This window comes from Neopelma chrysocephalum, unplaced genomic scaffold, assembly GCF_003984885.1.
Source record: "Neopelma chrysocephalum unplaced genomic scaffold, ASM398488v2 Primary Assembly neopelma1_25, whole genome shotgun sequence".
Taxonomy (NCBI): Eukaryota; Metazoa; Chordata; class Aves; order Passeriformes; family Pipridae; genus Neopelma; species Neopelma chrysocephalum.
In genome coordinates, this window is record NW_020897694.1 from 10,382,084 (window position 1) to 10,397,071 (window position 14,988).

General features: G+C 38.8%; 1 protein-coding gene across 2 annotated transcripts in view; it reads left to right on the forward strand.

Moving 5' to 3' along the window:
* Positions 1-14,988, forward strand: part of WDFY2 (WD repeat and FYVE domain containing 2) — a 79,970-nt gene that overhangs the window by 29,921 nt on the left and 35,061 nt on the right. For both annotated transcript variants that reach the window (XM_027674414.1, XM_027674415.1), the window contains exons 2-3: positions 6,165-6,232; positions 11,371-11,444. In XM_027674414.1, the coding sequence (XP_027530215.1) occupies positions 6,165-6,232; positions 11,371-11,444 (142 nt within the window). The remainder of the gene's footprint in view (positions 1-6,164; positions 6,233-11,370; positions 11,445-14,988) is intronic.

The following is a 14,988-nucleotide window of genomic DNA, read 5'->3' on the forward strand; positions in this document are numbered from 1 at the left end:
TAAGAGAGAACCTCTCTAAAACAGCCTTGAAATAAAGTCAGTTCTTCAGAACTCTTTTATCTTTTCCACACACATTTTCCTTTTTCCTGAATTTGTAGCTCTTCCACCTAATTTTAGAAACTGAACCTGCTCTTTTCTAATACAAAAGAACCTTGACCAGATCTACAGTGATCATAGAATCACAGAATATCCTGAGTCGGAAGGGACCCACAAGGATCATCGAGTCCAACTCCTGGTCCTGCACAGGATAATCCCAAGAATCATACCATGTGTCTGAAAGCATTGTCCAAATGCTCTGTGAACTCATCAGGCTTGATGATGAGACGACTTCCCTGGGGAGCCTGTTCTACTGAAGAACCATTTCCTGACATCCAACCTAAGCCTCCCCTGACACAGCTTCATACCATTTCCTAGGGCCCTGTCATTGATCATCACAGAGAAGAGATCAGTGCCTGCGCCTTTGCTTCCCCTTGTGAGGAAGTTGTAGACTGCAATGAGGTCTCCTCTCAGTCTCCTCTTCTCAAGGCTGCACAGACCGATGACCTCAAGCTGCTCCTCATACAGCTTCCCCTCAAGGCCCTTCACCATCTTCATAGCCCTCCTTTGCGTGCTGTCTAAATAGCTTAATATGTTGCCTAGCTGTGCACTGTCTTGTAGTCTCAGAAAGAGTCAAGTGAGTAAATCCTTGATTAGTTCGGTTTAAATCACACATTTGTTCATCAAAACCAGTGAAAAGAAGGTAACACCTAAAATGTGCCCCAAAATTGCAGAGTTTCTGCAGAACCCTTTATCATAGTTGTGTGATGGGCTTCTTTGTGGGAACTAGTATGGGTAAGCCTGAGAGACACAGTCATGCACTTCACTGGGTCTTTGGGGTTGGGTTTGGGGGCAGGAGGTGGTGTAGAAGTATTGGGGTTTTGTCTTGGTTTGGGTTTTTTTAGGAGGATATAGGATGAGGTCTGGTAGATTAAGTCCTCTTGGTACCTGAGGTTTTGGCACTCTGCTATTAAATTTCTTTTGTTTTTTCCTGAAACACAGGCTGGCTCAGAAACCAGTTCCGGTTTTGACTTTTTCTTTCATATATTTTCTTTCAAAATTTATAGGAGAAATGAAGCTCCTTATCACTGGTTCCAGTACACTGGCGGTGGTTCATGAGCTGCCACGAGGCATGAAAGATCTTTTATTCTTTCAGAAAATCACAGTAGCACTCCGTGTCATTAACTGGTGGGAGCCAGAATCTTTTCGCATCTCTTACTCACAAAAGTCCCTGGAGAAGCTGAGGGGTTTATAGTACTGTATAATGCAGTTTAATGCAGTTGTTAAATAATTTTCCTTATCCTACTTCTAATGACAGTGTGTCTCTGCTAAAAGCAATAAAACTGTCAGTGGTGTACTTGGACTTCAAATGCTACTATTCAAAAGATACGTCTCTCTAGAAACTAAATATCTGCATTGGTAACAGCAAAAGCTTAAATAAACATAATAAGAGTAGCAAAGAGAAACGTTTGTAAAGACAGAAGTAAGAAAGGAAAAAATTCACAAACAGGAGAGGAGGGAATCTGTTATGGGAAACTGATATATCAGATTTCTTCACTCACACTGTACAACTAGAACTGGTGGGTTTATGGATGTTCTGGAGAAGTGGAGTGTTATAGGGTTAACTTGTTTCTTGACATAATGGATCTCCCTACAACAGAGTTCACAGTATTGTAACTTACAAACATCTTGAGACAGTGCTTACAGTCTTCAATCTGTCTGTACTGTATGCAACACCAGTGTTTGTCTTTTGCATTAATTTCATGGAAGACACCAAGGAGAAAAGAGGATCCCTGCCTATGAGACAGGTAGACTCACAGAAACTTAACTCCACCACTCCAAGTGACACTGAGTCATGCAGCAGTGAGGTGATTGCTTAGGCCAGAGTAGGGATGGAGTAGAGAATCTTGCATGCAGCCTGGCAGCATTGTGTGGACTTTCATGGAGCACAGTATAGCCTAAATGCATAAACTATGGTTTGTATGAGCAAAACATCTTTATCAGAAATGACATACCAGTGACTGAGTAAGTTTCTGTAGATGACGGAGCACAGAGCTGCCATGCCAAGGTGGATGTTCCACTATTGACATAGGCACCTCTGTGAGCAGCAGGCATTCAGATGAAGCTTGCCTCCTGCACATGTACACAGCCTGGCAGTGTGCTTGAGACCTGCTGGTACATCGACAGCCACTTGGACTTGAGACACATTCTCTTGAGTGTACCAGAGGAAAGCAATTCTTCTTTTAAACTATATATTTTTCACATTCCCTTAATATTTGAAGACATAGTCTGTCTTTTATATGGCAGAATTATTTCTGTATAGCCCATCTTCTTTAAAAATAAATCACCTCTGTTATGAAAAGACTGGAAGAATATCCATTGATTTGACAGGTTCTAAAAATCTCTCCAAGTCAATTTACTGATAACAAAGTGAAGGGACAGCTCATTTCCATGATGACTGCATCACTGTAGTGCAGTTGAAGAATGGATCCTGAGCTGGATAGGTACTGTGTTTAAGTCCAGAAACCATGCAAGCAGCAAGTACTCTTCATGCCATGTATCTATAAAAAAAAGCTTATTTTTGTTCATGTTTGGGTTTTTTCCTTGCATTCTTTAGAAGCTTCAAGTGCTTTGGGTTTCTCATCTAGTGGGTAGTATTCTTTAAAGAAGTATACGGAAATGTACACAACTGCAGCTGAAAAAAGATGTGCTCTTCCAAGAAAATGTGGCTTCTCCCAAATTCAGTAGTTGGGGCTGTTTGTTCTTTAGCTTGAATCTACTTTGAGAAAAAGTTACCTAGAAAAGGTTAATGAACTGAAATCAGTTTTTCTTCTTTCACTAAAATGTTTTATCTATTCCACTGATCTTAAAAGAAGAAACTTATGAGTCACCATTATATAAGGAAGAATTTTTAGTCTTTTATGTCATCTTATAGATAGATATTGGAATTCCATTATAATGCTTAACATAACTTTTAAATGTTTGTTTTAAAGATATGCATAGTAATTGTCCTTAATTTTAAAATACATTGTTTATAAGGTATTTTTGTTTTTCTCTATTTAGAATTATTTACTGAGGAGATGGTGTTTCTGTAATGAGTTACATGAACTTGGCTTGCCGGTTATGTGCCTTTGCACACACCTTACAGTTAGATGATGTCTTTTCATGGTATTTTTATTCTTAGAATGCTTTGTTTCTCATTTTGCATGAATTAGTCATTGAATGGAAATATATTTGACTACATAAAGAAATGAGCATACTGTGTACCTACAGGCCTGTACTAGTTAAAGTAGTTTCACTCTTAATTAGGAACCTACACCAGTTTTTTGTTTGGATTTTTTTAACTTAAATAGAAAATACTTTTTGTTTCAATATAATTTATCTAGAAGTCTTAACATTGACATAATTGTATACTGCAGTTTAAAAAACAACAATAAAACCAACATATAGTGTCCAAATGATTGCCATTCTTGCAAATAAAAGTCATTTTTATTTCTTCCAGCTTTTGAAACATCTGTTCTTCTACATAGTCCTTTTCAAGCAAGTTGAATTATCTGTGAGATGTTGTGCTGGGTTTGTTATTTGCCAGAGCCTTAAAGCAGAGGAGAGGCAACCTTGTCAAAGCCTAGGGATTTTGAAACTGATAGCACTCAAATATATAGATTGGGATGGTCAAGAAAGACAGGTCTCTCACAGGATATTAGTGCACCTCCTCAGGGCTGTCTTGTATTGAGTTATTTCAGCTCCTTGTGATTCATCCTGTTATTTTTTTGTGCGTGTTAATTTATTCCCACAGTCACCTCACTTGTCGAGGATAAACACATGACTAAGAGCTCCTCTGTTTTGGGAAACAGAGAAGTTGACATACTTCCATAATTACAATGACCAGCTTCTTAGCAAAGGTGGACCCAAAGGTTTTGCACCCAAACCTTGAATACGGTCCTGTGGCTATGTCTTCCCAGACACGTGTACTGAGATCTGGATGCAGAGTGCCACTCTGACAACAGCTATGGTTAGCTACAGGGAGAAATGACAGGAGGATTTGCCCCTCTCACAATTAAAAATGTGACGGTGTTGTTATAGGCTGGTGAATTGTCTCTTATAAAAAGTATTGGTGGTTTTATTTCATAGCTGCTGAAGATCTGCTGCTGTGTTTGACACAAAAAGGCCATTAGACTTAGGAGATAATGATACTGAATGTTGTATGTTTTGAGTAAGTTGTGAGAGCTTTCTAACCATGGGACTTGTTGACCCAGTGAAATTTTAGTTTTTGGAGCAACATACTGTGTCAAAGTGTATGCATGAGATATTTCTAAAATGATTCAGCTTGTGTAGTGCCTAAATAAACAAGGTCTCTGAATTATTTGCTGTAAAAAGGGTTTGAATGAAGGGTAAGATGAACAGAAACCTGCTTTTGGAACACAAGCCTTTGGCTTGAAGTTTGAAGGATAGATTACTAATTCTTGAATTGCTTTATTATGTTGCATGGCATCTCTGTTCAGATTGCATTTGTGTGTGTAATGTCTTAGATCAATTTATATTATATTATAATGTTATAGTTCTGAACTTTTTTTTCTGACCAAAAAGGTCTGCAACCTGCTTTTCCATGAAAATGAGGTAACAGTACTAATGACCATGTAGTCTCCTCAAGAAGCTATATTTCCATATTTCATATACTGTTTCTTTTTCCATAATAGTATCAAGTGGAAGTTATAGAAACAATAGTTTTTTAAGATCCCTCTTGTATCTGCTGTTGCATACTGACTTTGGTGGAAAAGACTAATTAGAAGTGGGTGATGGGTCAAAATCTACTGTCCTATGCTAACGTAATGCTCTCTTGGATAACTACATTTTCTAGAGAAGGTTGATACATTTGGCGTAAATCAGTAAAGCATGGAATACAGTATTATATTTAGGGTTTACTAGTTAACATTGGATATGATAAAGATTAGAGGAACAGCAAAGCAGGTAACAGGTGGCTATAATTGAGGTGACCATGGGCTATGCAGGAACAGGCAGGAGATTACTGGCTGCCTGCTTCTTTAACTGTTGGCACTGTTACTACGCATGTTTTGATGAAATTAACTGACGAACTGAATTTAAGAGAGAGCATCAATTAGAAAGAAGCTTCAGAGATTGGACCAAAGCAAGCAAATGACAATGAGGACTGAAATAATAAATATTTAATGACTCAGGTGGTACATCATCAGTCCAGATCCTCTGCTAAGGAAACAAGCAACAAATGTCTCAAGTGTCTGAAGGGCATGGATTTAGTGTCAGGGAGCTGACACTATAATATGGTTATGAGAAAGCAAACGTAATCCTGAGATAGATTGGGAAGATCTTCTAGCAGAAAGGAAAATGCCGATGTGTTTGTGGGTAGCAATGTTTGGTTCTAAGTGCCCCTATTCAAGGACAGCAGCTGCAAACTGATGGGGCAGAGAACTGCAAGGCTGCTTGTTGCCTTAGTCATCCTCTTGAGAGAATGATAAGAGTTTGGCTTCTTCATGCTCAATCGACATTTCATAGCATCCTGAGTGCACTGAGGAGAGAGGAAGGTCCTGAAGCTGAAAAGCTCATTGTTGACACAGATAGATGTAATCTTAGTAATTAGAAGCTGAAAATCTCAGAACCTCATTCCTTTTCTTAGAGGTTTTCCTGAAGCAGAACAATGAAACAACAGGCAGCAGATGGACCAAGGCCTACCCTGAGTGCCAGTGGGGAAGGCTTCTGCAGAGCACTGGAAGTGCTGATACAGGAATACTTTCCTGGTCTACATATGGTGTCCCAAATCCTCATGTGAAGCATTGAATGAACAGTCATGTTCAAGTCCTTGTAAAGGCAAAGAACAAAAAAGCATAGCCGTTTCCAAATACTGTTGTGGCATGTTCAGCCAGGATGTTGAATACTACATGGAACCAAGGAGTGGTCTACCCTCATCACCTTACAGGGGTTAATCTGAGTTTGTTGTATCAGGCTGCTGTAGGATTTTGCACGTTTATTTTCCCTCTCAGTAAAATACTTTAATTTTTAAGAAGGTCTTGTACATTCATCGTCACCACTTTGTTTTCATTCATGGTTACTTTTCCATTCTTCCTTACATGTATGTTGTGTTTTTTCTTTTGTAGAACAGTTCGTGTCTGGCTGAAGAGAGACAGTGGGCAGTACTGGCCCAGTATATACCATGCAATGCCATGTAAGTATAAGGAGAGGTTCGATATCAACTGTGTATTTGCAATCTGGCTTTTCTGATTTTGATGAAGCTTTATGCTTATTACCATTTGCAAGCTTACCTCTCTGTATTAAATGTTATTCTTGAACAATTCTCGTGGTTTCGGTGAAGCTTTACCAAGTTACATGCTAATGCTTCTGAGGTGCATCAGAGGTTACAGCAGCAAAAGGACACAGACATGTTAGCAAGGGGTGAACATTTAATGCAAATATAGATTTTAAAATGTGGGAGCTCAAAATGTAGTCTCTCATTCTGCCCCAATGGAGCACACAAAGCTTTGTAAGTCTCCAGTATAAATCACTCTGCCCTTCCTACTGCATGTGCTCAGTCCATTAGAGTGCAATGGTAAATGGTTTTATTTGGTAAGAACTTAATATCCTGTTGCAGCTAATGTGATAGAGAGGATACTAAACAGGGAAGGCAACTCTTACAGTGTAGAAGCAGAATCATTTTACCTCTGCAATTAAATGTGGAAAACCAAATGTCCCTAATGGATCCTTCCATTATGGTATGCTGTATGCCTCCTCTCTCAGAGAGAGTGTACATGCTTTAAGAGAAACTGCAAATCAATGTCCACTTTTCCAAGAGACAATTGAAGAAATCACAGCCCTCACTGTTTGCCTTAAACCCTGTGTTGATTGCAGGAATATAACTTTGCAGGTCACCAGAGGCAGGCATATGCTAATGCTCCTCAGTCAGCTTCAGATGTGCTGGGTTAGCCTGTCTTTGGAAAGCTTGTAAAGCTGACCTTAAGTCCAGATTGGGGAGTGCATATCAAGTCTCATTGAGGTATTCTTACTGTCTGGAGAAAGACTTATTTTAAGCTAAGATAGGTAGATTTGGAAGAGACATCTGTCTCTGTGATACGTAAAATATTTAATAGATATAAGTTTCAGTACTACACCAACGTCAACTTGGGGCCTTAGAGCAGCCATGGTGTTTGCCTGCTTTAAGAAAACAGGAAGATCTCTCATCTTCCTTTGGTAATGGACTAGCTCATAAGAATATGTCAATCCTCAAAGGTACTTTCTGCTCAAGTTTGCACAAGAAGGTATTGGAAACTAGCTAATGATGTGGCAGTCTATGGAGCTCTGTCATGATCACTAACAGTGGCCTGAGTTCCCTTGACCTGTCCTGAGAGGTTTGCTTTCCCCAGTTAAACTGTTATGAAATGGCTATTCTAGCAGTTTGGCATCGATACTTCTGTTTTTCCATGTGGTGTTTTTTCACACATTTGCATTTTAAAATCTCTTTATGTTCTCTTCTGGTCTTAGCAAAGCTGTGTTATTGCCAGTAATAACAGCTTCAGTGGAAATGATGGAGTAGATCCAGATCCACTGAAGAGGGACTGTTTTAGAGCTCCTTCATTTCAAAGGCTGGTAAGCTTTTGAGGCACAAGATGTTAAAATTATGCTGTGTTATTCACCAATTTCAAGAATGATCAGGTATAATTAATGACTGGAGCAATGCCAATTACGTTATCAGCCATGCCTTTAAGCCTGGAAATCATAGGAAAAGCTCTGAGTCAGCATCTCCATGAGTCTGCACTTGACTGCAAATGATCATTTTGTCTGTTTCTGTGTGAATCACCTTTTTGAGGAAGCTCTGCTTTAAGTCCATAATGGGTTTTTTTTGTTTAAAGAATGACTGCTCAGAGGTTCTCTGTGTAAAAATGTAGGAGAGACATTAGTGCCTTTGTGCTGCTTAGCAAGATGTGACTGGCAGTCCTACCTTATAGATACCCCATCAATATAACTTGTGATTTGACTATGGTGGTGTGTGACCTAAACTATTTTATGTTTTGATATGAGGTAGCCTTAATAACTGAGGCTGTGCCCTAGATCCTCTGGGACATGAGGAGGATGAGGAGTTGGGCTGAGTCAGCTATGTGCTTTGATCAAGTTCTGCACCCAAATAAGGTCATCAGTGCTTTCTGAATGTGAAAAACATTATATATCTGGAAAAAAAAAAATCAAGATTATAGATCTCTTCTGAGTAGGGACACTTGCTGCTCTTTAGAGGTGGGATTTCCCCAATTGCAAAGTTTTATGCCCTTTTTATGAGTGTTTCTGTAGACAGAAAATTCTGTACAGCACAGTGGCCACATTTTTGATCATCTGTAGCCCGTGAGAAAGAAGAGAGCTCTGGGTGTCATACACAGTTATATTGTTAGTATGGTAACCTAGGTAAGCTGGAAACCTCACTGACACACCTCTTTCACACCACTGTTGTCTCAACAGCTCATTAACAACAGATCTCTGATAAGCATGTTAACCCTCCTCATGGTTAGATGTGTACTCTTGGTTACTTATGGTTAGATTTGTGACTTGAGCAGTGTTGGTACAGGAGGAAAGAAAACCAACTTAGCAGACACAAATTCATGAAAGGCAAAAGAATTGTAGTCAAGAGTCAAGTAAACTTTGCCAATAAAAAAACTCTAAAACACCCAAAAAGAACCAAAAAAACCTCTTGCAGATGTGGAATGGAGTAAAGGATATATTGTAGTGAGGAACAATGGAGTATCCAGTCTTTGAGGCAGATAATACACTGCCTGTCTTACGATAATTTTCATAGTTAACACTTTGCTTTGAACAGGAGGCTAAAAAAACTGCAAGGCAAAACATACTCCTTTGGTCTTAAACTGTGTCATATATAGGCACTTAAAAGTTGCCTAAAGACCCTGAAACTGCTCATACAAATTTTGTATTTCTCTTTTACTTCTGTCAGCCTCTAATAGAGGTCACACTGTTGAGCACGTGAAGTATATAATAGGGTTTTTCCTCCAAAATTCACCTTTCAAGGGCAAAAATCTGTGTGCATTTGCCCTATATTTAAGATAAGACTACAGCCAGACTTCTGCATCAGAAATATCCGGTTTGTCCTCTATAATAGTTCAGATCAACCTTTTCTCAGTCTGAAATCCAAATCATAGCTAGGTACTCAAGTAGAGCCTTCAGAGTGCTGTTATTTTTCCTGGCTATTATTTTAAAAGGATCTTAAATATCTCAGAAGCTTAAGGTTTCAAATTTTTGTTTAGTTTTATTTTTATTTTTTTTCTTTTCTTTCCCTCTTCTTAATGAGCCTAAGTATTTAAGTATCTGAATGTCATCTTATTGTTGCTAAAATATAAGCTGCTGCAGTCTTGTTACAATTGGCATCACTTTAACAACATTAGTGTAGCTAGCGTGGACATAATTTTAGTGATGACATAATGATTTTTGTAAGACTACATGTTACTGAAGAATTCCCTTAAGAAAATCATTATAGCAAAATAAGTATCTTTATACTACTATGACTGTGTACATGCAGGTCTGGTATTAAGAAGTTACTTCTTTTGTAATCAATTTGTGTCAAGCAATTGCTTGAACCTTTTGCATCTAAAGTGTTTGGGAAAAGTGCACTTGAAATAGGTAATTTGCCTGAGGCTTTTTCTCTGTGAGTTATTAGTTGCCTTCAGACTTACTAGTATCTCTTTCAATGTATGCACAGTGTCTAGCATTAAAAGCTGATATGTAGAATATGTCTGTTCTGAATATAAGTCCTTTAAAATTACTTGATGTTTATTCTGCTTAGAATTGCTTTTTTTCCTGTTCATTTTTTCTGCAACTGTCTTGTTCTGCTACAACCCTAGAAACCTCAATTTAATAGTAGTGCATCACCATCTGACGGGATGATTAAAGTTTGCCTTTTCTGAGGGAGGGGTACAGGAAGGAGAAATTTTGTCACTGTCACTAGGCCTGATTTAATTTTCCTGTTTTCTTTATGTCAGTTTCCTTGAACTGAAGCCTTTTCTTTGATTTAATTGTCAACCCTTCCGGGAAAGATATAAGCCAAAGTGCCTCCCTGGATGTGGATCTGGTAGGCTTTCTGCTTACGGTTAGTTGTCCTTCAGGAAATGTTTCAAGGGGGATTCAATACTGAAGGTAGAACAAGTTTTATTAAACAGTCAACATTGACTCTCCTGTTCTTCATATAGCTTTGCTGCCAACTAAACTATCAAGGAAGATTTGCTAAGATATGGACTGTTTAGTCCCAAGTGTGACATCACACAAATTGAGAATCTACCAGATTACAATACTTCAAAAGAGAGGACTCCAAGCTTGTTAGTAACAAAAACGCATAAGTAATCTCAAGGGAGAATAGAAACCAAGAGAGGGGGAAAAGCAGAACTAAAAGCGCATCTGACTGTACTTTATCACAAAAATATGGTTTTAAAAACACTCTTACCATTACCAAAGGAGCAAGAATGCCTGCTCCTACCTGCAGTTGGCAATTGTTCCTGAAAAATAATTCCCAAAGGTTTCTGTTGGGACAGGAGGACTCCTAGCTGCATGCTGCTGTGTTGAGCAGTAAAAACAATTCCTGCTTTCTGAATGCAACTTTAAACCAAGCATAGCTCTTGAATTCTTGCAAGAAGATTTTGGTTTTAATCATAGTGCAAACCTTGCCAATCCTTGAAGGAGCATACTGTGACTGTCTTGTGTGCAATTTAGGAGCATATCCTGGTGTTTATTTGAGTAACATCAATGTAATCCAGCAATGGGTAGTTTAAGAAACAAACTTTTATTTTGGCCACAGTATGGGATACTGTCATAGTGCTGTCTGTGATGCAACTGGACTAGGGGACAGTTGGACTTAGTCCTTAGTATCAGCTGATATGTTGACTCCTACAGGAGAACTTTCTTGCTGCAGGTGTAGGATGCAGGCCTCTTACTAATACAGTGTTTTGTTTTATTGTCAGTAAAGTTCAGACAAATGTAAAAAAACTAAATTATTCAGCTAATTAATCTCTCAGATTTATCTTGCAATGTCAGATGCTCATATCAAAACACCACCACTGCTCTCATATGAAATGCCTGTTTTTAGATAACTAGTAAGGAAAAATAAAGGAACTGGAGCAAGAAATAGCTATTGTTCCGTGTCCTAACAGGATAGGGTTGAATGAATTTGAAGAACACATTTATTTTAATGCTTGTCTATTGGAAGGGGCAAAATGCTGAACAGCATCATAAAGCATGTTAGCTAGTTTAAGGCTTTCCAGAACTTCAAGAAAATGAGAATCGCAGTTTTGTTAACTTCATCAACATGTTCATTTTTTTCAGCTCCATGTTCATGCATGTCTTTTAACCCGGAAACCAGAAGGCTGTCCATAGGTCTAGACAATGGTACAATCTCAGTAAGTACATCCAAAGATTTCTAGTTGAAATGCCTCCCTTTTGAGAAGTATGTGTGTGATGTTGTGATGAGGATATTTTTGCTAGTGTTTGGGAAACAGACTTTTTACTGCTAGTAGAACTGAATCTGTAATGTAGAAAATGGCAATTATTAAAAATTTTATTCCTACTACCACAAGGATATTGAGTAGGCTTTACAATATTTATTAGGCAACTCAACAAATTGTCCTGATTTACATATCTCTTAAAAAATAACACAAAACAGCTGTTATTGTATTAAATTTAAGTGCCTTGTTAATCACACCATACCAAAGTTTTCTGAAAGCAGCAATTAAGAGGGGGGGAAATCATCTTCTGAGAGGCAGAAGTTTAATTTCTGCTCCATATCTAGCTGCTTTTCCAAACTTCAGAGTTCGGATTTTGTTTTCCTGTCCCTTGGGAGGAGTTGCTCCTAACTGGTAGTGCTGTTGCTGAGAGATTTGGTTCATTAACATCTGAGATATATATGTGTGGAAAGAAGCAGAGTATTAAAAGAAGAATGTGCCTGTTAGGTCTGTGACAGAGGGTAGCACTTGACCTTAATAACTGGATTTTTCTTGTGGGATGATGAGTAAAAAGCTATATCACTTTGTGGAAGAGTTAGGGGTCAGAGGTATTTTTCACCTATGCTTCGTCAATAGACTCCTCTTCCAGTTTAAGGTCATTTTACCATCATTTCCAATTTTTACTGCTGTTGTCTCTGCCTTATGGGCTTTTTAACTGAATGAGTGTTTTCAGGTTGACATAAGGGCAGCTGTCTGCACTAAAGCCAGTACAGCATTTGGGAATGGGTGTGTGACCCTTTTAGCTGTTGCCTGTAAGCCCTATCAAAGAAGTAAAGGTTTTGACCTATAAAGCTATTAATGGCTAGTAGCAGAGGTTTTTTTGTGTGCCTGTAGGAAATTTCTCCTTTTGTATCTAAGAGATGGAACAGCTGCCAGAGAATTCCCTGCACCTCTGAAATTCTCTCCTTCCCACTCCCTGAAATAGCTGTAATTTGCCAGTCCTAGGAGGCACTTTTGTTTTCACCAGGCCTTTGAGGAATGTGAAGGCAACTGTAAATGAGGTATTTAAATGCTCTGGCATGATGGGAGATGTGTCCTTTGTCTTGGGGGCATTTTGCCTTGAAGAGTCAGAGGATTCTTCAGTCTGAATGGGATCAAATATTTTCCATTCCAAAGCTAAAGAAGGTAAATGAGATATGCAGGCGATAAACCAACATGTGACTTGGAGTACTTACAGGTATATATTGCCCTGTCTAAAGCAGATTCTATTTGTTGCTAAGCTGGGCTTTTTTTTTCCCAGTTCTCTGGATACAAGTACCTAGGAAGGGGGAAGGGCTTATCTGTGTTGCTTGATTTAGTCCCCTGTAGCTGCAGGCAGTTGTGTGGTCGGGGATTGTGCAGAAAATGCACTCCTCAAACTTCCACAAGTGATGAAATGTTTCCCTCTGTAGCAAACCTAAGGCTTGTAAGAGAAATCACAACTGTAATGTGCTACAAGAAGTGGTGGAGCTGAGAATGGAAGAGGAGTGAGGGGAGCCTCATTTTCAAGTTTCAAGGTGTAGAGAAAATCCTCAGGTACTTGGAAATGGGTTACAACCACCCTCTGGAGGAAAGGACAAGTTTTCTTTCCTGGACACAACTACGATGATTAGTTAGGAATATACCATCAGGGCACATTGGTCACAAAATAACAGAACTCACTGCAACAAGGTGACCTTAGTATCCTTGCTTTTAATTGTGTGGCCCCCAAAGGGAAAGTACAGGCAATTTAGTTGAGCAGCTTGAAATATTTGGGAATTAGTCAGCTGCTCCATGTTAGCACTTCTGTAATGCCCAGCACTCTTGTGTATGCTGGGTGCAGGGCCAAAAAAAAAAAAGCTGAAAATAATTCTGCATCTTCACTTTGGGTAGAAAGAAAGGATTCCTGGCAAGGGCTGTGGAACTCGTTAGAGTGCCACATAATCTCAAACAAATTTTTTTTGAAGTCCAAGGAAGTACTTTCAGATGTGAATAGAGATAAGAAAGTGGAACTGCCTTTTTTATTCTGTGAAATTTTTGTAAACTGTATGGACTTTGGTTATAAGCATGGCACCTCAGAAATGCATGTAGTGCATTTTGAGAAGGACAGCCAGCAATGCTATTGTCACAGAAAGAAGTTCCAGCAAAGCCACGATGAGGTGAGCTTGTATGGCCACCTTTCTTTATGAAACAGGGTGAGAGTTTTTGCTTCTACAGAGATTGTTTTTAATCTTTTGTAACTTCTCAACATGAAGGCTGCACAGACATTTTTGGGCACAATATACCATTCTCTTGCATGAAAGATTGTCTTCTTGCTTGAAGAGTGGTGGTACCTAATGTAAAAAAAAAAAAGTTTCTGTGATTTTTTTTTTTTACACTTTGCAAACCTTTTTTTGAGAACAAATGGCGTCATAGGGAATGCTTGAGGTCCCTTTTGGAAGTTAAAAGATTTTATGAACATCAATTCCCTGCTCTGAAGTGGAGGAAAACATGCTCTAATGGATGTAGGACTCTCAAGATACCACAACAAGAAGAAACATAGGAAAGGTCTTTTACTTGCAATAGACAGGAGACTTCCACTGCCAAGATGCCGCTCCTCACATCATTTTGTCCATCTGAAAGCTAATTTCCTAGATAAAGTTAATCACTAGGTTCTGCAGCCAGTAGAGGAAAGGTGAATTCTCTTTGGATAGACCTGTGTTGCTTGCCCTAGAAAGTGTTATAAAATGGCATAATTTTTTCTTTTCATTTCTGGGGAGATTGAAATGAGGATTTAGTTTTTAGGTAGCTGAAGCTGAATTAAATTGATCTTTTTTGCTGACCGTGCTTGTGTCTATATGAAACTGTAACTTTGATCAGAGCCACAGGGAAAGCAAGGCACCAGAATAACCTCTTCAGAATTCTTCCTTGGGTATGACACTTGGTAAGATAAATTCATCATCCACCCCATCTGATCTTGTAGCTGTCTAGAGGTTAGGCCATAAACAGCACTTTGAATACCTAGGATTGAGTTGGGCTCTACCTGCTGATCTGCACCCTTCCCCTCTGCCATTGTGGGAAGTTTAGTATTTTTCCCCCAAGAAAAAACCACGATGTTTTCTGTCCTCTCCCAGTTTTTGTACTTAATAAAATGAAAATGCTGTCATTATTTATAGAGTTTTGGGTGGTTTTTTTCAATAGGTACAGGTGTAGAATCTGACAGTAGATTTAAGAGTCTTCATTCTCTGCCATTTCTGAAGCAGGTTCATTGTTCTTTGGAAGACGTGAGCGTGCAGTCGGTCACTTGTGTTAACAGGATAAAGTCAAGCCTTTAAGGAGATTCGTTGTGTTCTGTCAAAATGGCATCATCTACCAGAGAATAGACTCTAAATTCCTTAGAGTGGGAACTAGCTTGTGAATGGGTAACCCATAAATAATATAAAGATTATTAACTCTCAGAAATGGATTCAGTTGCTTAAGCAGACTTCTCTGTTTTGGGATACAT